This window comes from Salvelinus sp. IW2-2015, unplaced genomic scaffold (genome assembly GCF_002910315.2).
Source record: "Salvelinus sp. IW2-2015 unplaced genomic scaffold, ASM291031v2 Un_scaffold648, whole genome shotgun sequence".
Taxonomy (NCBI): domain Eukaryota; kingdom Metazoa; phylum Chordata; class Actinopteri; order Salmoniformes; family Salmonidae; genus Salvelinus; species Salvelinus sp. IW2-2015.
The window spans coordinates 122,375-146,674 of NW_019942588.1; the positions used below are offsets into that span (position 1 = coordinate 122,375).

At 40.9% G+C, this 24,300-nt stretch overlaps 1 protein-coding gene across 1 annotated transcript in view; it reads right to left on the reverse strand.

Annotated features, from left to right (window-relative positions):
- Positions 1-2,791: 2,791 nt before the first annotated feature.
- Positions 2,792-24,300, reverse strand: part of LOC139023973 (disks large-associated protein 2-like) — a 46,539-nt gene continuing 25,030 nt past the window's right edge. Inside the window, exons 3-5 of the mRNA XM_070438273.1 lie at positions 15,155-15,332; positions 13,109-13,328; positions 2,792-9,266 (exon numbers count right to left, since the gene is read on the reverse strand). Of these exons, the coding sequence (XP_070294374.1) occupies positions 8,470-9,266; positions 13,109-13,328; positions 15,155-15,332 (1,195 nt within the window). The 3' untranslated portion in view covers positions 2,792-8,469. The remainder of the gene's footprint in view (positions 9,267-13,108; positions 13,329-15,154; positions 15,333-24,300) is intronic.

A 24,300-nucleotide genomic window follows, 5' to 3' on the forward strand; every position in this document is an offset into this window, starting at 1 on the left:
TCCTTAGTAGCAGTCAGTAGCAGTGTAAAGTTAATGCAAGTTCAAAAACAATGTTTAAGAACATTGTAAGATGCTGGCAAAAGGGATAATTTGTTATGCATCTTCCACAAAGCTTCAAGTTTRCATTCATGTTCATACATCAGCTTGTTCGCTTTATAGATATCTACCTGTTTGAAGCAGATGTAAGTTCAAAATAATTACCTTTCTAATTCCACTCTGTGATGAGTATGCRCCTATAAAAATATCAAGATTGGTGTAGGCCTACATGTGAGGTTTATGTAGTACTGTTTTTAATCCTATCTGATGGCGACATTGACTTGTCACTGGTTTGCCTTGCTGTGGATCAGCATCTCGTGAGTTAGTTTGATAACTGGCTTTTCATAAAATGGCCCTGTGATAGACTAGTATCCTGTCCAGGGGGTGTACTTGTACATCAAGCTGTCTCACGCTACAGAAACAGGAGATAGRCTCCTGCTCAATTGAGACGTTCCAGCTCTAATTACTACGCCCCTTTTCATAAAATAAAAACAGTTGGGCAAACTGAAACAAATATTGAGTAAATCAAGAAGSGGATTCAGGTAAAATACAAATACTATAATGTTAATAATAACGCTAACAATGCTAATTCTGATGCTAAGCCTCATGCTAATGATACCAATAATAATAATCATAATAATGTTAAAAGGTATAATAAACAGGTCAGGACAAACATAAATAACAAACMAATGAAAGCCAAATGTGTGACTATTGAATGAAAACTACAGTAAAAAATGTGGGGACGTTTTCTGGGTTACATGCTTAAGACGTGCTTAAGATGTCTCCAATGGAATTATATTTGATGTTTGTATCATAAAGGTACCATGTAATAGAACACAAGGCACTTACTAGAGATATTAGTTAACTACTTTGTATCTTTTGGAAAAGCATCAAAATGATATCATAATTGTATACTTTTAATTGGTCTTTAATCAAATTTGTGTAAAGCAATATGATGATATTACTGACAAATAACTGGAGAGTAATGATTCGTACTTCATTAAAATACCGGAAGGTGGGACAAAACTGATGCGAACAAATATATTAACAACATATAAAAAAGTATAAGAAAATGGTCCCCTACCAGACCTGCCGTACGCTCTACGCCCCCCAGCTAAGCTACGGGCGCCTAGAATTAAAAAAAAAGGTGATAGCTTAGTACAAAATAAAACGTATTGAAGTGATCAAAGCCATAGATACTGTGCCTGGCCCATGCTGTGTGKGAATCAGAGTAACTTTTGTGTGCCGTTTTCCGGATCATTTATATTTAATGAGATGCTTTATTAATTATTCTTATACCTAGTTGGCCCACTATGAAGAAAAAAAAATCAGTTTGCAACAACTTTTGTAGCAATTTAGCAATTCTTTTTGATTGCCATTGTAAAGCTATGATCCCCATAGAAATTGCGGAAAAACTACACAACCATTCAAAACACCTTCAAGATCATCAAACATCTTTTACCTTCTTTCATTATTTTATATATTGATTTATGAAAAATACATAAGGCAAATATAAGTTGTAACAACTGATATTACACAATTAAACATGAGAATTTGCAAAAATAAAAATAATAATACTATAATAATAGTAAGTCAACCAATGCAGCCTAAATKATATAAAACAGATATTTTTAATTAAGCAGTGGTCCACCCATAGCAAATAAGAATGAAACCTGGACAGGTATGGTGATCATACCTCCAACCCTTGAGGTTGACTTGAACATAAAAATGCTTAAAAAAAAAAACATGATGGACCTGTTGCCTGCCAAATGTCCTCGGCTTTAATAAAGAACCAAACAAAGAAGAGCCTTGAAAGTGCCATTAGAACATTTGCTTGTTATACAATGGCTTCAGAAAGTATTCACACCACTCTACTTTTACCACATGTTGTTGTGTTACAGCCTGAATTTAAAATGTATTGTGTCACTGGCCTACACACAATAGCCCATAATGTCAATAGAATTCTTTACAAATTAATAAAAAATGAAAAGCTGAAATGTCTTGAGTCAAGAAGTATTCAACCTCTAATTAAGTTCAGCAGTAGAAATGTTCTTAATAAGTCACATAATAACTTGCATAAACTCACTCTGTGAGCAATAATAGTGTTTAACATGATTTACGAATGACTACCTCATCTCTGTAGCCCACACATACAATTATCTGTAAGGTCCGTCAGTCGATCAGTGAATTTCCAACATATATTCAACCACAAAAACCAGGGAGGTTTTCCAATGCCTCGCAAAGAAGAGCACCTATTGGTAGATCTTTTTTTTTAAAGCAGACATTGATTATCCCTTTGAGAATGGTGAAGTTATTAATTACACTTTGGATGTACACCCAATCACTACAAAGATACAGACATCCTTCCTAACTCAGTTGCCGGAGAGGAAGGAAACTGCTCAGTGATTTCCCCATGAGGCTGATGACTAAAACAGTTACAGAGTTTAATGGCTGTGATCGGAGAAAACTGAGGATGGATCAACAACATTGTAGTTACTCCACAATACTGACCTAAAAGACAGTGTAAAAAGAAGGAAGCCTGTACAGATTAAAAATATTCCAAAACATTCATCTTGTTTGCAATAAGGCACTAAAGTAAAACTGCAAAAAAATGTGGCAAAGAAATTAACTTTGTCCTGAATACAAAGCGTTATGTTTGGGGCAAATCTAACAACACATCACTGAGTATCACTCTTCATATTTTCAAGCTGGTGGTGGCTGCATCATGTTATGGGCATGCTTGTCGTCGGCAAGAACTAGGGAGTTTTTTTGTATAAAAAATAAACGTAATATAACTAAGCACAGGAAAAATCCTAGAGGAATTCCTAGTTCAGTCTGCTTTCCAACAGACACTGGGAGACTAATTCACCTTTCAGCCGGACAATAWCCTAGAACACAAGGCCAAATATATGCTGGAATTGCTTACCAAGAAGACAYTGAATGTTCCTGAGTGGCCTAGTTACAGGTTTGACTTAAAATTGGCTTGAAAATCTATGGCAAGACTTGAAAATGGTTTTCTAGTAATGATCAACAACCAACTTGACAGAGCTTGAAGAATTTTTTAAATAATTATGTGCAAATATTGTACAATCCAGGTGTGCAAAGCTCTTAGAGACCTACCCAGAAAAAAGCACAGCTGTAATCGCTGCCGAAGGTTATTCTAACATGTATTGACTCAGTGGTGTGAATACTTATGTAAATTAGATATTTCTGTATTTCATTTGCAACACATTTGCAAAAATCTCTAAAAACATGTTTTCACTTTGTTATTATGGGGTATTGTGTGATGGACAATATATATATWTTTTTTCATCCATTTTTAATTCRGGTGTAACACAACAAAGTGTGGAATAAGTCAAAGGGTATGAATACTTTCTGAAGGCACTGTAACCTTAAAGCAATGTGTTCATTTTCTTAGAAAATGGTAAATACAGGAGGAGAAAACTCTTGAGGGGTAGAAAATGAATTTGTATTTAAGCAGGGCTAGTCTATTTTTTATTCATATATATATTTTAATCAGATTCCAATCCAAACCCATGGACTCCAAGACTGGCCATCAAAGGAGCAGCACAGTATTTGTGTCAGGTCTCTGTATAGCAATAAGACGTGTAAATAAAAACAAAGATGTCAGTGGCCCATTAAATAAGTAGCAACATAACTGGAAATAAAAAGACCAGATATGACATACAGTGTAATTAATATGGTCCCATTACTCAAAAGAGGTCATGATAAGTTTTCATGTTACAAATACAATTTGAAAAGCCATGCCTCTGCCAACATCTTTTTACTTTTATTATTTGTAATCGAGGTACAATTCTTCGCCCAATGTTTTCCTGACCAAATATAAATATTATTCTCAGCACTTTGCTACATTTCAAGTCATTCTGGGTGGAATGTTGTAATTTCTGACTACATGATGCAATAATTGTGAAACATACTTTCTATCTTTCTTGCTGACTGATATGACATTATATCAATAGTTGACAATAATAAAAAATATCATACATTTTGTACGTCAAGATCTTTTTTTTTAAAAAGCAACAAAATGAATATGCATTGCCTGAGTTTCATGCAACATATTCTCTACCATTAATGCCTCTGCACAATCCATTTGTTCATGATATGTACTTTCTAGTGTTAAAGACTTGTATGAGGAAAACCAACCCAAAGACCTAATAACTACAAAAACTGACCATAACCTGAAACAATACAACAGAAAAGGACAGGACTTGCATAGAATGAATGAATGTAGTTTTGAGATATATCAAGAATGAACCTGCCCCCATCATAGATTCAGCACCTTAATATCAGTCTCCCTCCCTAGACTGGGAAGGATGGAGAGAGGAAGCCACTGCATTCTGTCCTCTTTGTCATTCCAAGCGAAAAGAGGAAAATAGTGCTAGTGTTTATAAGACCATTCCGTTTTTCCTTTTCTTTTTTCATGAAAGAATTCATATATTAAAATTGTAACTATTGATTTGTGTGATGCTCTCAGTCTTATTTTTCCTCTTAAACAACAGGAAATGTCAGCCAACCCATGGCCTTTTTCTTATGGGGAACACATTCAGAGAACATTCAAGATCTTTTATGTTTTGGAAATCTGGGTCTACAACAATCGGGAAAAAAGTATGAAATGTGTATATTGTTACTCCTGTATTGCAAAGAGAAAAGTTGGTATAGTTACAGTTGAAGTCGTTTGTTTTCTATGACAGGATGGACCACTGTCAGCCCAACAATCCTATAGCCCTCCAACAGGTGGGGTGGTACTGTAACAAGTCAAGGACAAAAAACAATCCACTGCAAGGTCAAAGRTCTTGGGCCCATTGAGTTACAGTAGCCAGGTGGGGAAATCATTTCTATTATCTTATATTGTTGTGGCTGTTATCACCTTTTCAACATCATTTTTCTGGTACACTTGGTGTAAATGTCATAATTCCAAAGTGCCATGTGTTTCTCAAGTAATGTATTTTGGTCAAAATAAAAAGATGCGCYTTCCAGATGAAGTATAATATCTTTAGGGTGAACCATCTCATCCCTATAAAGTAYTTGAGGGATTTAGGTTAGTGGTGTCATTTGCAGATGCCTCTGTAACATTCTTGTTCTGGAGGGGACATCCATGGATAGATGCGCTGTGGAACTTGGAGYGGTTTCAGGTGGACGAAGTTTCCATAAGCCCCAACCATTACATTGATACGCCATGTTGGTATGATGTGACAATGGAGTAGATGAGTGGTTATGGGTGTCACGTGACTGGTTCATGACCAAATCAATTTATTTTACTTTTTTTGAAACACTTAAAAGAAGATAATTGAGGACTCCACCTTTTAAGGTTTCCATAGAGCCTGGCTTGGCCATCACTAGTGAAGGCGGTGTTAGTACATTCAGGAGTACAATAGTATCACATACCTCTGGAAACATTGAGGAAGAGGTATAGGGGACTATGCCCTCTGATTGTCTCATTGACGAGTACTGAATAGGAGATGTTTAAGACATATAACACACTAGACGGTGATTGCATTTGAGTAATGAATGAAACTCCACTAGGTCAAAGGTGCAGGGGTTGATTTAGAACCAGAGTTACGAGCTTAGCTTGTGTTAAGCCCTCTTAGAGGTGTAATGTAAGAACACAGTATTGTCACAATCTTATGAATGACCTAAACTTGGAATATATGCAATCATTTTCTGTCTTTACAAAAATAGTATACTGAACAAAAATCTAAATGCAACATACTACAATTTCAGCGGTTTTACTGAGTTACAGTTCATATAAGTAAATCAGTCAATTGAAATACATTGATTAGGCTCTAATCTATGGATTTCACATGACTGGGCAGGGGCACAGCCATGGGTGGGCCAGGGAATGCATAGGCCCACCCATTTGGGAGCCAGGCCTACCCACTGGGGAGCCAGACCCAGCAAATCAGAATTMATTTTCCCCACAAAAGGGCTTTATTACAGACAGAAATACCCCTCAGTTTCATCAGCTGTCCAGGTGGCTGGTYTCAGACAATCCCACAGGTGATGAAGCCGGATGGGGAGGTSAYGGGCTGGCGTGGTTACACGTGGTMTGCGGTTGTGAAGCAGGTTGGACGTACTGCCAAATTCTCTAAAACGACATTGGAGGCGGCTTATAGTAGAGAAATTAACATKMAATTCTCTGGCAACAGCTCTGGTGGACATTYCTGCAGTCAGCAGGCCAATTGCACACTCCCTCAAAACTTGAGACATCTGTGGCATTATGTTGTGTGACAAAACTGCACAATGTAGAGTGGCCTTTTATTGTCCCCAGCACAAGGTGCACCTGTGTAATGATCATGCTGTTTAATCATCTTCTTGATATGCCACACTTGTCAGGTGGATGGATTAYCTTGGCCAAGGAGAAACGCTCACTAAGGGATGTWAAAAAAAATTGTGCACGAAATTTGAGCAARATAAGCTTTAAACGTAACATTTCGGGGATCTTTTATTTCAGCTCATGAAACATGGGACCAACACGTTACATGTTGCGTTTATATATTTGTTCAGTATACGTGTATATACACACATAGGGTTGAAACATGTAACATAGCTTGTGCTGGAATGAACTTAAGCTGATACATTCGTACTCAGATAATGCTAAACCCTGGCTAGTCACGGTCATTTGTGTGGTCTCTTAGGCTGCGTTTACACAGACAGCCCAATTCTGATCTTTTGACCAATCAGAACAGATCTATTGCCAATAATTAAGCAAAATATGAAAATTGAGCTGCCTGTGTAAATGCAGACTTAGTTCCTCTTTGTTGGACACTGGAATAAAATTGCAAGATTTTTGTTCATTTCTTTAGACTTTAAATTTGAGAAAAATGTTGGGTTAACTACAATTAAACATGTTAGCTGTTTCAACTTAAAAATATTAAAAATYTAACTTTAAATGTTAAGTTGTATGACTTATGTATATTACAATGCAATGAATACTGAGTTAACATAAACCTTTTTTAAGTTAAGGCAGCTGGCTAACTAAAATGTAGGAGTTACCTTGCTGCCTTAAAATTGTAAGTTATGTAAAATCAATAAATATTTTAAAATTGAAACACTACACTTTTAAATTGCTTAATGAATGTTAGATATAACACGGTAACATCATTGAATGAAATTAGAAAGATCTCCTATTTTGTTGCAAAAACTGAGAATAATTTAAATATTAGGCTATTTTACATTAAAAATAAAGGTGTATACAGCTTTTGTACGTTCYACTGTTCCCTTTTTCTCCAATCAAAATAAGATTTAGGGCTTTCAAAATGCCCATTTTCATGAACTAACTACACAAAAATGTACTGAAAAATATACATTTGTTCGTTGACACAGGGAATGGTTAGGGAATGGTTATAGATTTGATTTACTTTACATTTAATCTACCTATTCACAAATAGGATCTTTCCTTTTGATTTAATCATTACAAATTGGGATTTAAAAAGTTATTCACAGTATCATTTCAGTATAATCGGGTGCTTAGGTTTCTACATGAGAAGAAACTGGAATGAATAAGGTTAAGAAACGAGCCACCACATTATTGGAATTTCATGGCTCAGTTAATACCAAACAAGTCTAGGGTTGAAGTTTTGTCACAATTTTTTCTCTTTAATTCAGATGTATGCAGATTTGCARAGTCTGTTATCTCCGTTATCTGTCGCCGGTTTCATAATGTTTCCTAGTCCGGTCCCTAGCTCCTACTTCTTTGTTGTTCTCAGATTTAAAAGGATCTGGTTGGTGTAACCAAAGGGATGGGATAGGACCTATGATTAGGGGACTGAAAAGTTAGTAGGCCGTTATATTAAATTCGTATATTTAAATTACAAACATATATAAAGTCATTTTGTGCATTCAATTAGTCTTAGTGGTGTCAAGGCTTTTATACCTCACCTCATGGAATGGCTACATTCTATAAGCTACCTTACATAAGCGCAGTTGAGAGAGTACATTCCCTGTCACTTCTATTTAAGGTGGATTGAGCACCATCCTCCTCATCTGTTGATCTCAAACAGTCAAATTGTTGACTTAGTGTCACACAAGAAACTTTTAAATATCTGATACACAGAAGCCTAGATAGGGAGGTGCTGAAAGCCACTCAGTGGTGCTTAGGGATCAAGACTGTAGAAGTAACATTCAAATCATTGTCTTTCACATTCCAAGGTATTAATGGCGTCCCTTGATAATGGCATTACAGGACCCTTATTATTGATTAGTTCAATGTGGTCATTACTTGCTCTGAGAATGACAAGCCAACAACTAGATGTCTCCATAGTAAAGGGACATTCAGCAATATTAGTGCCCTGCCTGTCTCGCTGTGTACATAGTGTGCGGTTTTTCGCGTTGGCTCCTGTTCTGGTTCTCTGGGGGTTGTTAAGGGGAAACCCCTTCATGTTGTATTTCTTCTGGGTTGTATCATGGGAATGATTARAATGACATTGACAGGTATGACATGGGCCCACTGGTGTACTTCCTGTTCCACAGTTCCAGACTGGCACTCCTGCGGCTGCCACCCGAAGAGCGCTTGCGTACTTTCTGCTCCCTGTTGTCCCATGTTGAAAAATCTTCCGATAGCCGAGAGCTAGCGGGGCTGCTGGCTTCCTCCTCCGGCGTTGAATCCCCAGTGATCTCGATGCGGGGAGGGTCCATCAGGTTTATGAGGTTAAAGGGGGCTGGTTCCGGCTGGCACATGACAGACTTGTCCTCTGTGTTCTGCCTGACGAGCCCGCTGGTGCCAGCCTGRATGCCCACTGACACCCGGTCCCCGGTCTGTGTTGAGCTGTCACTGGCGCTCTCGCGGCACATCGTCCACATGTTGTAGCAYTGGGTGAAGTTGAAAAAGTTGCTGTTGAAAGTTTTGAGTTCGCCGCACACATCCCTGCGCAGCTCGGCCAGTTCGTAGCGCATGGCCGAGATCTCGTCTTTCCACTGTATGTTGAAGGAGGCCACCATGTTGGCGGACTCTTTAAAGGCCTGGATGGCCTGAGGTACAGGGGGATCTGGGGCGGCTATGGAGGGGGCATCAGGGATCCGATAGGCAGGCGGCGAGGTCGGGGGGACAGAGATGGCGGTTACAGTGGAGCTGGTGCTGTGCTGGCTGCGAGCTACAGCGTTCTCCCTCTCCAGACGTTCCAACTCCTCATAGGCCGAGGAGCTGGCCCCGTCGTCGTCTTCTATCATGTCCTCGTTTAGCAAAGAAGTGCCTTCCAGCACATCATATCCCTCTGGAAGACAAATTTGAATATGCAAATAGAGGGACATTCAAAGGGAGGGAACAGCTGGAGTGTTATGTAATTGTAATGCCCAAATTTTCAAACCTAGAATGGGCATACATATACCTACAATAAGCATTCAGTATGTGAGTAAAATATCACAACTACCCTATAATTCCAGTGGATATATCAGAGAAAATAATTGCATTGAGAGCATGGAGTAGAAATGGTGTAGACTATTTGTTGATCGCAAATCTCCTGCGAATATCATTACCCTTTAATCAGATGATGCATTTGTGATTCCTTTATCTGATCCATTTGTGATTCCTTTATCTGATCCATTTGTGATTCCTTTATCAGATCCATTTGTGATTCCTTTATCTGATCCGTTTGTGATTGTTCAAACCCGAAAAGAGACCGTGTAAAACTTCATGAAGAGGTGCCCTTCAGACACTGAAGTGGTCTTTAGAATTGTTATGCTCTCTAACACAGCTCTGGTACACTAAAATGTGTAAAGGAATTATTCAAGAAGGTACACTGAGCCATTTGAGCGATGCATTTTAACTCACATACTGTAGGCTTTTCGGTTTTTACACTGCCTTCTCACTCATTTCAATGAACATCTACCTTCCACAGTCTTTCCCTCTTTTCACCGCACTGCACCCTGGGAAGTGGAACCCTGTTGGTTCCTAATATAAACCATCATTACCAATCAGTTTCAAATTAAAAGACCATTCTCCGAATGAAATCATTAAAGCATGTTTCGTTAAAGAACGTTCCTAAGTGTTTTCCTATTGTTTCTTTTAGTTTAAAAATAAAAAGTTTTTGTTGTGCAACAGAAAAGATGAAAAGGCAATGAAAAATCACAACTCAAGTCATTGGGCCGGGAAGCAGTTATGAACCCTATTGAACATATCAGGTCCCTCACCATGAGGTTGATTGGACCATGTGGAGTTCCCAGTGGCGGGTAAAACCCCCCCCCCCCCCCCCTACAGGGCTGCACCAGGGAGGGGCTGCAATCCCACAGTCAAAGACGGCTGATAACCTCTACGCCAAGGGTCAAACCCAGCCACGTGGCCTTTACAGAGGTCGACTTTCATAAAATAAAATAAAAAACACCAAGCTACTGTAATACACTGTAACTGCTCTCACATTTGACTGTTGACAGTGGCAATATGATAACATTCAGGGATATTGTTTGGCTGTGCTATGAGCAGAGGATGTATTAGACTGGGAAGTACAGCTTTATCATACATTTACACCAATGMTGCCCTTTAGCTTAAAAATAGACACACTTCAAAACAACTCGCAAAAGCCAGCGAGGCACCATCATCACAAAGATGATTCTGGAATATKAATGCATACGAACAAGGAATTCAAGGCCTCAGAGTTTTGTGAGTTGTTCAGACCCCTGTTTGTTTCTCATAGTATCTAAATRGGATTTGTCAATTCTGGTATCATATCAAAGTTATCGTTGTTATATATTGCTGAGAAGGCAGTGCAAAAAACACACATACACRTATGTATGTGTGTTGACATCAAAATACCTGTGACAGGCATCACTGAAGTCTCCAGCTGTTCTGTCCCCCCGGTTATCCTTCAAGAGTTGCATGGCTGGTCAAATAGAGAGGGGGTGYTGCTCTTCTGCCCAATGGGGCATCATAGGATCCCTTCCCCACTCAAGGGCCCCGCTAGCCTTGACATGCTAGCATCWGATTGGGAAGCGATTTAGAATTCAGATATCTTTTTTTTTTAATGTACGTGAGTGGCAAGGCCAGTCAAATACTATGGATTATTTTAATTTAAGTTCAAAGCCRCTATTCCTTTAAAAATKACACCAAATGGTTGATACCAGGTAAAGAAATATTTGCAATATGGCTTGAGATGGAGCCAACAAGTCATAGCCAATTATTTCCCTGAGGCTCACTAGCACATCCTGTTCCATAGCCCAATTGGATATGACTATATATGGCAGAGAAAAAAAGGCCTTGAGAACTACTCATAAAAAATACAAATATATGCAGAAAACGCTTGAATAACTGACAAGCATTTCAGAGCCAATTTAGTGAGCCAATTGGGAAGCGGACAGAATTGGGACAGAGCTTATTGGGTGTAAGGAATTCAGCAGGTAAGACGGTGGGATTGGAGGACACTCCTTGATCCGCAGGTCACATCGTAGGCTGAGGGATTCTGACTGTGCAACCCAATTGAGCATGACAAGATAAACAAAATTAAACTCCAGATTGTACAAGAAAACAAAGAAACCCCAAAAACTCAAACAAATACAGAGGGCTAGTACAACTGCTTTCACGAGATGTGCTGAGAAATTAAAATCCAGGTCATAATATTGTCAAATAAAAAACGTAATATGAAATTATAGTATTTCAATAGGGTTCATAGCTTTACTCTTTCAGGCATACACCAAATGCACTAGGGCAATTAGATTATGGAGGGAGCAGTGGTTCTGTTTACACAACGAACCAGATATGTTAATGTTGTGACAAAGATAGTGTGTAAAATGTTGCACAAAACCTTGAAATCTCTGAATATTTMATATCAAAACAACAATTATTGCAACCAGTTCACTTGGAAGAGATGATTTGACATTCTTCTAAGAGGTCATCTAAATGTGAGATTTAGCTGAAAGAGAAAGATTCTAATACGGTGGGCCTAACAGGTAAAATAACTGTTGAACATTTTAGTGAGAGCGCCCTTCAAACCTTGTCAAACCTCAAGTCAACTGATCAGTCTCACGTGATCGCAAGAACTGCCTTCTGATTGGTCTAACATCAGAAGTGTTAAATCAGTTGCCAGTAAATATTATTCAAATCATATCTTCAAATGTGGTTTTATGCAACACAATACAGCAATATAGAAAAAACYATTTATTTTACGCGCTCTGAATTGCCTTTACTAGTAAGTTCCTTTGTGCAACCAGTACCATATCTGAGTTTGTTGACTTACCGTATGTCGCTTACAAGATGCTGTCTTGTTTTCTGTAGGTTTATAAGTCAAGATCAGTTAGAGAYGCTAGTGCCCTCAACATCCAATCTGGACCTTGAAGACAGTTTCACTGCTTAGTTTAACTCTTTCCCTCTAATCATGGACCTGGGACACCACATGGGTTCCATTTATTATCAGGTAGAACAGAAAACCAGCTGGCTCCGGACCTCAAAGGATAAGATTTGAATACCCTTGTGCTAGTGTAATGAACTTGTCAAACAAAGCATGGAAGGGGAGGCTGAAGACCTCTCTGGAGCAGGCTATGAACCCTCCTAACACTCTGTAGAGGTCTATAGCCCCTCCCTCCAACCACTGGTTTGTTTAACACTTAACCCTTCCCTACACAACTCACACTCTACACATGACACATATACCACTGAGATTCACATGCTTAGAACAGGGCATGTTCCTCTTGCACATGCCAAGTGCTGTGAGTGTGACAGTAGTGTGTTGATGTGGTGTGGTGCATTGTGGGTATGACTTCTCATTGTGCTAATTTGAATGAGGCTCCTCCCACCCTCTACTACGGGTTCAGTTTTGCCACCGCCACACGTGACAAATCAGGAAGCCCGGGTCATGATGCATCGTTCGTGCAACGTAGCGCACTTGCAAGCAAATTTCCTCGGGACACTCAGGATATGCAGAGGCAAGACAAATAAGACACACAACAATGACAAGTAGCCAAAAAGAAATGACCGGAATCATTCAACCAAGCATCTCTCAAAGCTCAAGGGTACCCCACTGTACATATGTAGGTATGTTAAGGATGTACGCATGTTATAGAATGTATGAGGAGTATGTTTTCTAGGCCTTCTCTCGTTTGGGGGGGATTTTGTGATGCATACTGTTACCTGTTGTGGATCTGAGAGTTGAAGTGACAGTGGAGGATGTCATTGAAGGCAAGCAGTCGTCGTCTTGGGAATACCCAGCCTGAATTGCACGCAGGTAACTGTGGCTTCGAGTGCGGAACGAGCCAGGCAGRTCCAAAGCCTCCATGGCCTGGGATTCTACTTCGCTAAAAACGGACTCGCAAACTGACTCAAACTGGCCATTGACCTCAGTCTCACTCACCTGAGAGACAAAAACAGGAATAGCAGTCCTTAATTTTTCCTCTTCCTTTCTGTTTGTCACTTTGACTCTTCCCCTTAGTACAGTAAATATGAAGGAGTGTTAGCAGGAAAAAAAGGCACTGGCAAATCCGAACTTTAAAAAAAAACTTTGYATCAAAATCTTTGTTTTCTTAAAAAACCAAGCAGATAAAACAACCAAATGAAAAGAGCAAAAACAATGCATCATTTGGTATACCGTTTACAGTATGTACTATCCCATTKTAAGTCATCATCATAGACATACATACCACARGAGGTTGGTGGCACCTTAAGTGGGGACAACGGCTCGTGGTAATGACTGGAGCATAATAAGTGGAATGTAATCAAATACATCAAACACATAGTTTACAGGTGTTTGATGCCATTCCATTTGCTCCGTTTCAGCCATTATAATGAGCCGTTCTCCCCTCAGCAGCCTCCTGCGATATTTTATATTTTGTTGAACCTTTATTTAACTAGGCAAGTCAGTGAAGAACACATTGTTATTTTACAATGACGGCCTACCCTGGCCAAACCCTCCCCTAACCCGGACAACTCTGGGCCAATTGTGCGCCGCCCTATGGGACTCCCGATCACGGCCGGTTGTGATGCAGCCCGAGATCGAACCAAGGTCTGTAGTGAGATGCAGTGCCACTCGGGAGCCTTATACATACGTTACTACTGGGGAAATKGGAAAGCAGATGTCCTTACAAGAACCTATTCAAAAGTAGAAATTACAGTGCAACACAGTACAAACAACATGCGGAATTTCAATGTTGTGAATATATACAGTATATATCCATCGCAATGCATCCAACGTAACGGCAGGCAGGAAGCTATACTAACAACGTCATCTGTGTGAGGGGATTTTTTAAATAGCAACACAAAGTTGGTTGAGAATGAGATATTGTGCCAAACGTGTATCAAAATKAATCTTGTTTATATTACGCAGTGCATAAAAGCCTGCTACTTAATAACATAATAAAAATGACTGGGTAWATTAAATCATTGTAACACACAATGTATCGTGTACCTAATATGCARAAAATATGGATAAAAACAAAGCTTTTTACTGACAAACATCAAACATTGTCTAGACTGACTGAGCAGTTTAAAACAACATCCTAGTACTGTGTAGGAACTTCCGTAACGGGTAACTTGAACTTGTAATGAGATAAATATAGAAAATAACAGATAAGTATGGTGCTGTGTCACCAATAACACAAATCTWTTGGTTTCACATGGACCGTTCTGAAAACCGCGAAATATGTCAACAGTATTACCAGTGACAACTTAAACAATGAAAAAGCCCTCTCTCTCAAACAATAATGCCTGAACAAGCATCTACCATCTCAAAGAGAGGGGGATCTAGTGGTGACTAATGTGTTTCTATAAGTAACTATATGATTATTGTGATTATTGCCACCCCTTTAGCAAACAACAGATGGTCCCACCCACACTGCCCACATGGTGGCATCTACTGTATCTCCTCCTTCTCCTCCTTCTCCTCCTCCTTGACTCCTGGTGGCATCTACTGTATCTCTCCTTCCTCCTCCTCCTCCTCCTCCACCTCCTACTCCACCTCCAACTCCACCTCCAACTCCTACTCCACCTCCAGGTAGCGTCTACTGTATCTCTCCTTCCTCATCCTCCTCCTCCAGGGCTCCTGGTGACATCTACTGTTTCTCTCCTTCCTCCTCCTTCTCCTCCTCCTCCTGGGCTCCTGGTGGCATCTACTGTATCTCTCCTTCCTCCTCCTCCCCCGGGTCTCCTGGTGTTCCCYTTGTAAGGATCCTGTRTGGGACTCACCTGGCTGACGCAGCTGGCCTGACTGAGGGTGCTGACCGCCCGCATGTAGCTCTGGTTCCGGGAGCGGAACTGAGGCCCCAGGGGTACATGGTGTTGGGGGTAATTGAAGGCTGGGTCCAGGGTGACACTGGGATGGGGCCGCATCATGTCTCGGGTSGTTTGCAAGTGGTAGCTCTGGCTGAATGGAGAGATAGAGAGACAAATATGAKAGGTTTTGTCAGTCAGACATCCCTTTATCTCTTGTGGAATGACTATGTAAACATAATCGGGCATCTGACTAAATTATGCACRATTTTAGTTCTGGGTTAACTGAGATTAGACATCCCTGGCAATTTTTTTTGACCTGAGCCGCAAACTAGTTCATATACAGTTAAATAGGTAACGKGGCTAACATGTAGTAGGCCTACTGYTGTATCCAGGTTTGTGTTGTGTTGTTGTGTGACCGGCAGCAAAAGTTTTCCTCTTACAACCGTAGCCTTATTACGATCAACTCCGAACTACGATGACAAGAGCATTACTCGCAAACCCCAAAACACTGTTGAATCGCTAGCTTTCCGAATTACAGTTTGGTCAAGCTCACCTATAGCTCCCATATAGTACAACAATATCAGCAATTACTGTTATTTGTAACTGCGTAAACAACAGGTGTAGAATAACAGTGAAATGCTAATTTACGGGCCGCTTCCCAAACAATGCAGAGAGAATATTTTTTTTTTTAAATTAATAGAAGAGTAACACAAGGAATAAACACACATAGTAATGATAACTTGGTCTATACAGTGCGGGAGAACAAGTATTTGAATACCTGCCTGTTTTGCCATGTTTATTCTCTCCTTACTTACAGCAAGGTAGATGAGTGGTCTTGTATGTTTATTATCATAGGTACACTTCAACTGTGAGAGACGGAATCTAAAACAAAAATCCCAAAAATCACATTGTATGATTTTTAGTAATTAATTAGCATTTTATTGCATGACATAAGTATTTGATACATCAGAAAAGCAGAACTTAATATTGTGGTACAGAATCCTTTGTTTGCAATTACAGAGATCATACGTTTCCTGTATTCTTGACGAGGTTTGCACACACTGCAGCAGGGATTTTGGCCCACTCCTCCATACAGACCTTCTCCAGATCCTTCAGGTTTCGGGCTGTCGCTGGGCATACGGACTTTCAGCTCCCTCCAAAGATTTTCTATTGGTTCAGGTCTGGAGACTGGCTAGGCCACTCCAGGACCTTGAGTACTTCTTACGGAGCCACTCCTTAGTTGCCCTGGCTGTGTGTTTCGGGTCGTTGTCATGCTGGAAGACCCAGCCACGACCCATCATCAGTGCTCTTACTGAGGGAAGGAGGTTGTTGGCTAGATCTCGCAATACATGGCCCCATCCATCCTCCCCTCAATACGGTGCAGTCGTCCTGTCCCTTTGCAGAAAAGCATCCCCGAAGAATGATGTTTCCACCTCCATGCTTCACGGTTGGGATGGTGTTCTTGGGGTTGTACTCATCCTTCTTCTTCCTCCAAACACGGCGAGTGGAGTTTAGACCAAAAGCTCTATTTTTGAATCATCAGACCACATGACCTTCTCCCATTCCTCCTCTGGATCATCCAGATGGTCATTGGCAAACTTCAGACGGGCCTGGACATGCGCCGCGTTGAGCAGGGACCTTGTGTGCGCTGCAGGATTTTAATCCATGACGGGGTAGTGTGTTACTAATGGTTTTCTTTGAGACGTGTGGTCCCAGCTCTCTTCAGGTCATTGACCAGGTCCTGCCGTGTAGTTCTGGGGCTGATCCCTACCTTCCTCATGATCATTGATGCCCCACGAGGTGAAGATCTTGCATGGAGCCCAGACCGAGGGTGATTGACCATCATCTTGAACTTCTTCTATTTTCTTCTATTTTCTAATAATTGCGCCAACAGTTGTTGCCTTCTCACCAAGCTGCTTGCCTATTGTCCTGTAGCCATCCCAGCCTTGTGCAGGTCTACAATTTTATCCCTGATGTCCTTACACAGCTCTCTGGTCTTGGCCATTGTGGAGAGGTTGGAGTCTGTTTGATTGAGTGTGTGGACAGGTGTCTTTTTATACAGGTAACGAGTTCAACAGGTGCAGTTAATACAGGTATGAGTGGAGAACAGGAGGGCTTCTTAAAGAAAAACTAACAGGTCTGTGAGAGCCGGAATTCTTACTGGTTGGTAGGTGATCAAATACTTATGTCCATGCATATAAATGCAAATGAATTACTTAAAAATCATCAATGTGATTTTTTGGATTTTTGATTTAGATTCCGTCTCTCACAGTTGAAGTGTACCTATGATAAAATTACAGACCTCTACATGCTTGTAAGTAGGAAAACCTGCAAAATCGGCAGTGTATCAAATACTTGTTCTCCCCACTGTAATACAGTATATACAAAAAAAATGTAATTTAGCAGACACTCTTATCCAGTGTGACTTACAGTAGTGAGTGCATATATTTTATACTGGTCCCCCATGATAATCAAACCCACAACCCTGGTGTTGCAAGAGACATGCTCTACAACTGAGCCACATGGGTACCAGTACTGATGTGCAGGGGTACGAGGTATTGAGGTAGATATGTACAGTACATATAGGTAACTAAGCAACAGGATAGATAATAAGCAGTAGCTTATAGTATTTGATGAGTCATAAGAGAGTTTGTGCAAAGGGGGGCGTCAATGCTGATAGTCCGGGTAGCTATTTGGTTAACTACTGAATTTAGCAGTCTTATGGCTTGTACACTATAATGGTGCTGGAGGGGATGGCTGCGCGTTTTACGGACTCCTAACCAACAAAATTGGGGAGAAAAAGGGGGTAAAATAAGAAATAAATTAACCATGATGCTCATCCAGAAGCAGCGCTCCTAGTGGCGCGGGACCTTAATGCAGGCAAACTTAAATCCGTTTCGCCTCATTTCTTCCAGCATGTCACATTGTGCAACCAGAGGAACAAACTCTAGACCATTTACTCCACACACAGAAACGCATACAAAGCTTCTCCTCACCCTCCATTTGGCAAATCTGATCATAATTATATCCTCCTGATTCCTGCTTACAAGCAAAACTAAAGCAGGAAGTACCAGTGACTCGCTCCTATAGAAGTGGTCAGATGATGCGGATGCTACGCTACAGGACTTGTATTGCTAGCACAGACTGGAATATGTTCCGGGGATTCATCCAATGGCATTGAGGAGTATACCACCTCATTCACCGACTATGTAAATAGTCTGGATGGCCATTTGATTAATTGTTTCAGCATTCTTATGGCTTGGGGTAGAAGCTGTTAAGGAGACTTTTGGACCGAAACGTGTCGCCTGGTACCGCTTGCCGTGTGGAAGCAGAGAGAACAGTCTATGACTTGGGTGACTAGAGCCTTGACAATTTTTAGGGCTTTCTCTGAAACTGCCTAGTATATAACAGTTGAAGTTGGAAGTTTACATACACCTTAGCCAAATACATTTAAACTCAGTTTTTCACAATTCCTGACATTTAATCCTAGTAAAGATTTCCTGTCTTAGGTCAGTTAGGAACACCACTTTATTTTAAGAATGTGAAATATCAGATAATAGCAGAGAGAATGATTTATTTCAGCTTTTGTTTTCTTCATCACATTTCCAGTGGGTCAGAAGTTTACATACACTCAATTAGTATTTGGTAGCATTGCCTTTAAATTGTTTAACTTGGGTCAAACGTTTCGGGTAACCTTCCACAAGCTTCCACAATAAGTTGGGTGCATTTTGGCCCATTCCTCCTGACAGAGCTGGTGTAACTGAGTCAGGTTTGTAGGCTTCCTTGCTCGCACACACTTTTTCAGTTCTGCCCATAAATTTTCTATAAGATTGAGGTCAGGGCTTTGTGATGGCCACTCCAATACCTTGACTTTGTTGTCCTCAAGTCATTTTGCCACAACTTTGGAAGTATGCTTGGGTCATTGTCCATTTGGAAGACCCATTTGTGACCGCAGCTTTAACTTCCTGACTGATGTCTTGAGATGTTGCTTCAATATATCCACATAATTTTCCTTTTTAATGATGCCATCTATTTTTGTGAAGCGCACCAGTTCCTCCTGCAGCCAAAGCACCCCACAACATGATGCTGCCACCCCAGTGCTTCACGGTTAGGATGGTGTTCTTCAGCTTGCAAGCATCCCCTTTTTCCTCAAACATAATGGATGGTCATTATGGCCAAACAGTTCACTTTTTGTTTCACTAGACCAGAGGACATTTCTCCAAAAAGTACAATCTTTGTCCCCATGTGCAGTTGCAAAACTGTAGTCTGGCTTTTTTTATGGCGTTTTGGAGCAGTGGCTTCTTCCTTGCTGAGTGCTTTCAGGTTATGTCGATATAGGACATACTATTGTTTTTACAGATGAATGTGGTACCTTCAGGCATTTGGAAATTGCTCCCAAGGATGAACCAGACTTGTGGAGGTCTTGGATGATTTATTTTGATTTTCCATGATGTCAAGCAAAGAGGCACTGAGTTTAAAGGTAGGCCTTGAAATACATCCACAGGTACACCTTCAATTGACTCAAATGATGTCAATTAGCCTATCAGAAACTTCTAAAGCCATGACATCATTTTCTGGAATTTTCCAAGCTGTTTAAAGGCACAGTCAATTAAGTGTATGTAAACTTCTGACCTACTGGAATTGTGATAGTGAATTGTAAGTTAAATAATCTGTCTGTAAACAATGGTTGGAATTTTTTTGTGTGTCATGCACAAAGTAGATGTCCTAAGCGACTTGCCAAAAATATTGTTTGTTCACAAGAAATTTGTGGAGTGGTTGAAAAACGAGTTTTAATGACTCCAACCTAAGTGCATGTAAACTTCCGACTTTAACTGTAGGTCCTAGATGGCAGGAAGCTTGGCCCCAGTGATGTATTGGGCCGTACGCGCTACCCTCTGTAGCGCCTCACTGTCGGATGTCGAGCAGTAGCCATGCCAGGCAGTGATGCTACCAGTCAGGATGCTCTCAATGGTGCAGYTGTAGAACTTTTTGAGGATCTGGGGACCCATGCCAAATCTTTCAGTCTCCTGAGGGAGAAAGGTTGTTGTCGTGCCCTCTCCATGACTGTCTTGGTGTGTTTGGACCATGATAATTTGTTGGTGATGTGGACCTGCTCCACTACAGCCTCGTCGATGTAAATTGGGGCATGTTCAATCCTCCTTTTCCTGTAGTCCACGATCATCTCCTTTCTTGCTCACGTTTAGGGAGAGGTTGTTGTCCTTGCACCACTCTGCCAGGTCTCTGACCTCCCTATAAGCTGTATCATTGTTGTCGGTGATCAGGCCTACCACTGTTGTGTCATCAGCAAGTTAATGATGGTGTTGGAGTCGTGCTTGGMACACGCTGGTGTTGGAGTTGTGCGCAACCAAGCAGTAGTGGGTGAACAGAGAGTACAGGAAGGGACTAAGCACGCACCCCTGAGGGGCCCCCGTGTTGAGCGATCAGCRTGGCAAATGTCTTGTTGCCTACCCTCACCACCTGGGGCGGCCCGTCAAGGAGTCTAGGATCCAGTTGCAGATGGATGTGTTCAGTCCCAGGGTCCTTAGCTTAGTGATGAGTTTGGAGGGCACTATGGCATTGAAGGCTGAGCTATAGTCAATGAACAACATTCTCACATAGGTATTCCTCTTATTCAGGTGGGAGAGGGCAGTGTGGAGTRCAATAGAGATTGCGTCATATGTGGATTTGTTGGGGCGGTATGCGAATTGGAGTGGGTCCAGGGTTTCTGGGATGATGGTRTTGATGAGAGCCATGACCAGCCTTTCAAAGCATTTCATGAGTAGAATCCCAGTGAGATGATGATTAAGCTGTGGGTAACAAAAGGATAGGGAGTCTGAGCCCTGAGTAGCATACAGGACTGATACATACAGTGCACCTCCCCAGGTATCTCCCTGTGTGTGTGTATGTGTGTGTGTGCGTGCGTGCAGACCTCCGGAACACAAGCATCCGTTCTGTTCTGGAAGAAAGTTTTGCAAAGCTAGTCTAGAATAACTATAAGATACATCTCAGAGGGCGATGGATCATCTGGGTCAGAATCAGGATTGGAAGATATTCTGCTCTGATGCAGTCAACAATAAGGTATAGAAAATGTTGCACTAATACCAAGAGGTGCATAATGTATGGTACAATCAGTAGAGTTTTTTTTAGTTCGTCTCCAAGCCCTTTCATTCATACCGAGAGAATCATTTGGACTTTGTCATTCAGAATATTATGCATCTTCTGATTGGTTGGTATAATAATCGTTATTGTAACCATCATTACTGCTTCCAAGATCCCATGCCATGCTACACATCTAGGTGTACAATATTTTGATGGTGTCCTTTTCTTTCTCTGTCCATTCATTTCATTTTTTGTACTACAAAATCACTCTGTACCACTGTCCTGCTTTTTATAGTTTACCTAAAGCTCATTTATCTTTGAATCTATGGAGTGTTGCCTATCAAGAGGGGGAATGAGAGCAAACAGGCTCTTTATTTGTGGAGTGAGACAGCTCAAGTTAGAATGAAAGACAATTTCACCTATATGAAGACATTCAAAGAAATACATGAGATTTGATTGTCAGCCAATGAATATCCTGTTCATGCTTAATACTGTACCTAGTCATTTGACTGTGACATTTGAGAGAAGTGACAGACTTACCACTGAGAGAAGTGACAGTACCAGTGGTGTACCACTGAGAAAGTGACAGACTTACTAGAGTGACATTTCCACTGAGAGAAGTGACAAGACTTGAAATGTGGACAGAACTACCACTGAGAGAAGTGACAGACTTACCACTTGAGAGAAGTGACAGACTTACCACTGAGAGAAGTGACAGACTTACCACTGAGAGAAGTGACAGACTTACCACTGAGAGAAGTGACAGAACTTACCACTGAGAGAAGTGACAGGACTTTACCACTGAGAGAAGTGACAGACTTACCACTGCCTTGTCAACAGTGCTGTGATAACATGAGGTACATTGCCTCGGTAAGCAAATATTGAAATAGCAGTTGATAAAGGTCAGATATAATGCCTGCATCTGTCTGACACTCACTAGCTAAAGTACGACTTTAATATCTGAGCTCATGAGGAGAACTGGGCTCCAATAGTAAACAGAGAACAATCCAAACACAAGGACAGGGGCACAAAGCAGTGAAGTGGCTACAAACCAATTGACCAAACAAATGTAGCAGAGCTCTTAGTCATGCATTAATACAGGCTGAAGAGGCATTGGGGTACGATAGGAACATGTCACAGCCAATCGTAACATAGGCGCTATTCTTCCTCTGTTGCCCAGCAACATTGAGTGACATGGCTAAATCATGCATGTTCCCCAGAAAATCCCACTACATACAGAGGTCACAAAGACATAAAACAGACATAACAGGTAACCTAGCCATAACGGCAGGTAGCCTAGCAATTATGAGCATTGGGCCAGTAACCGAAAGGTTGCTGGTTGAATCTCTGAACCGACTAGATGAAAAACAGTTTGCAAAAAGCCAGGAGCTATGGTTAAGGTTTTCGAAATGGCGTGTCAAAAAGGCGGGTGCTGTGTTTAGGGTTTTCAAAGAGGGTCAAAATCCAGTCAAGATGAAGGTCAGAGCTTCTACATTATTTACGGTAATCCATGAGCCACATTGGCTATCTGGGCAAAAATATAATTTTAAACCCTGCCATCCTATCTAATGTCAAAATCAAGCTTTTCAGCACAGTTATTTCAATTTCAGTAATGCAGCCAAATGTTTACAAAAAGCGTGTAAGTAATGCTGTGTAATTACGAATTTAATGTCATGAGGCATATTCATAAAAAATGCTGCCTTGTCTGTACAGTATAGCAGCATATTAATATCACACACTACATTCGTTTCTTTGAAACTTATCCTGGGAATGACACGTACAACCTGGACTCAGAAGTAGACGTTACAGATGCACAGTTTGACTCATAACTCGCAGTCCCTGCGGTTATATCCACAGGTTTATGATTTTTATTTATTTATTTTTTATTTAACCTTTATTTAACCAGGTAGGCAAATTGAGAACACGTTCTCATTTACAATTGCGACCTGGCCAAGATAAAGCAAAGCAGTTCGACACATACAACAACACATAGTTACACATGGAGTAAAACAAACATATAGTCAATAATACAGTGAAAAAAATAAGTCTATATACAAGAGGCGCTGGAACCGACAGTCTCAAAGAAAAACCATTAGTAACACACTACGGCCGTTCGATGGATTAAATCCTGCACGCAAGGTTCCCCTCTGCTCAAGCCAGCGCATGTCCAGGCCCTTCTGAAGTTTGCCAATGACCATCTGGATGATCCAGAGGGAGGATGGAGAAAGGTCATGTGGTCTGATGAGACAAAAATATAGCTTTTTGGTCTAAACTCCACTCGCCGTGTTTGGAGGAAGAAGAAGGATGAGTACAACCCCAAGAACACCATCTCAACCGTGAAGCAGGAGGTGGAAACATCATTCTTTGGGGATGCTTTTCTGCAAAGGGGACAGGCGACTGCACCGTATTGATGGGAGGATGGATGGGGCCATGTATCGCGAGATCTTGGCCAACAACCTCCTTCTCAGTAAGAGCATTGAAGATGGGTCGTGGCTGGGTCTTCCAGCATGACAACGACCCGAAACACACAGCCAGGGCAACTAAGGAGTGGCTCCGTAAGAAGCATCTCAAGGTCCTGGAGTGGCCTAGCCAGTCTCCAGACCTGAACCCAATAGAAAAATCTTTGGAGGGAGCTGAAAGTCCGTATTGCCCAGCGACAGCCCCGAAACCTGAAGGATCTGGAGAAGGTCTGTATGGAGGAGTGGGCCAAAATCCCTGCTGCAGTGTGTTGCAAACCTGGTCAAAGAACTACAGGAAACGTATGATCTCTGTAATTGCAAACAAAGGTTTCTGTACCAAATATTAAGTTCTGCTTTCTGATGTATCAAATACTTATGTCATGCAATAAAATGCAAATTAATTACTTAAAAATCATACAATGTGATTTTCTGGATTTTTGTTTTAGATTCCGTCTCCCACAGTTGAAGTGTACCTATGATAAAAATTACAGACCTCTACATGCTTTGTAAGTAGGAAAACTTGCAAAATCGGCAGTGTATCAAATACTTGTTCTCCCCACG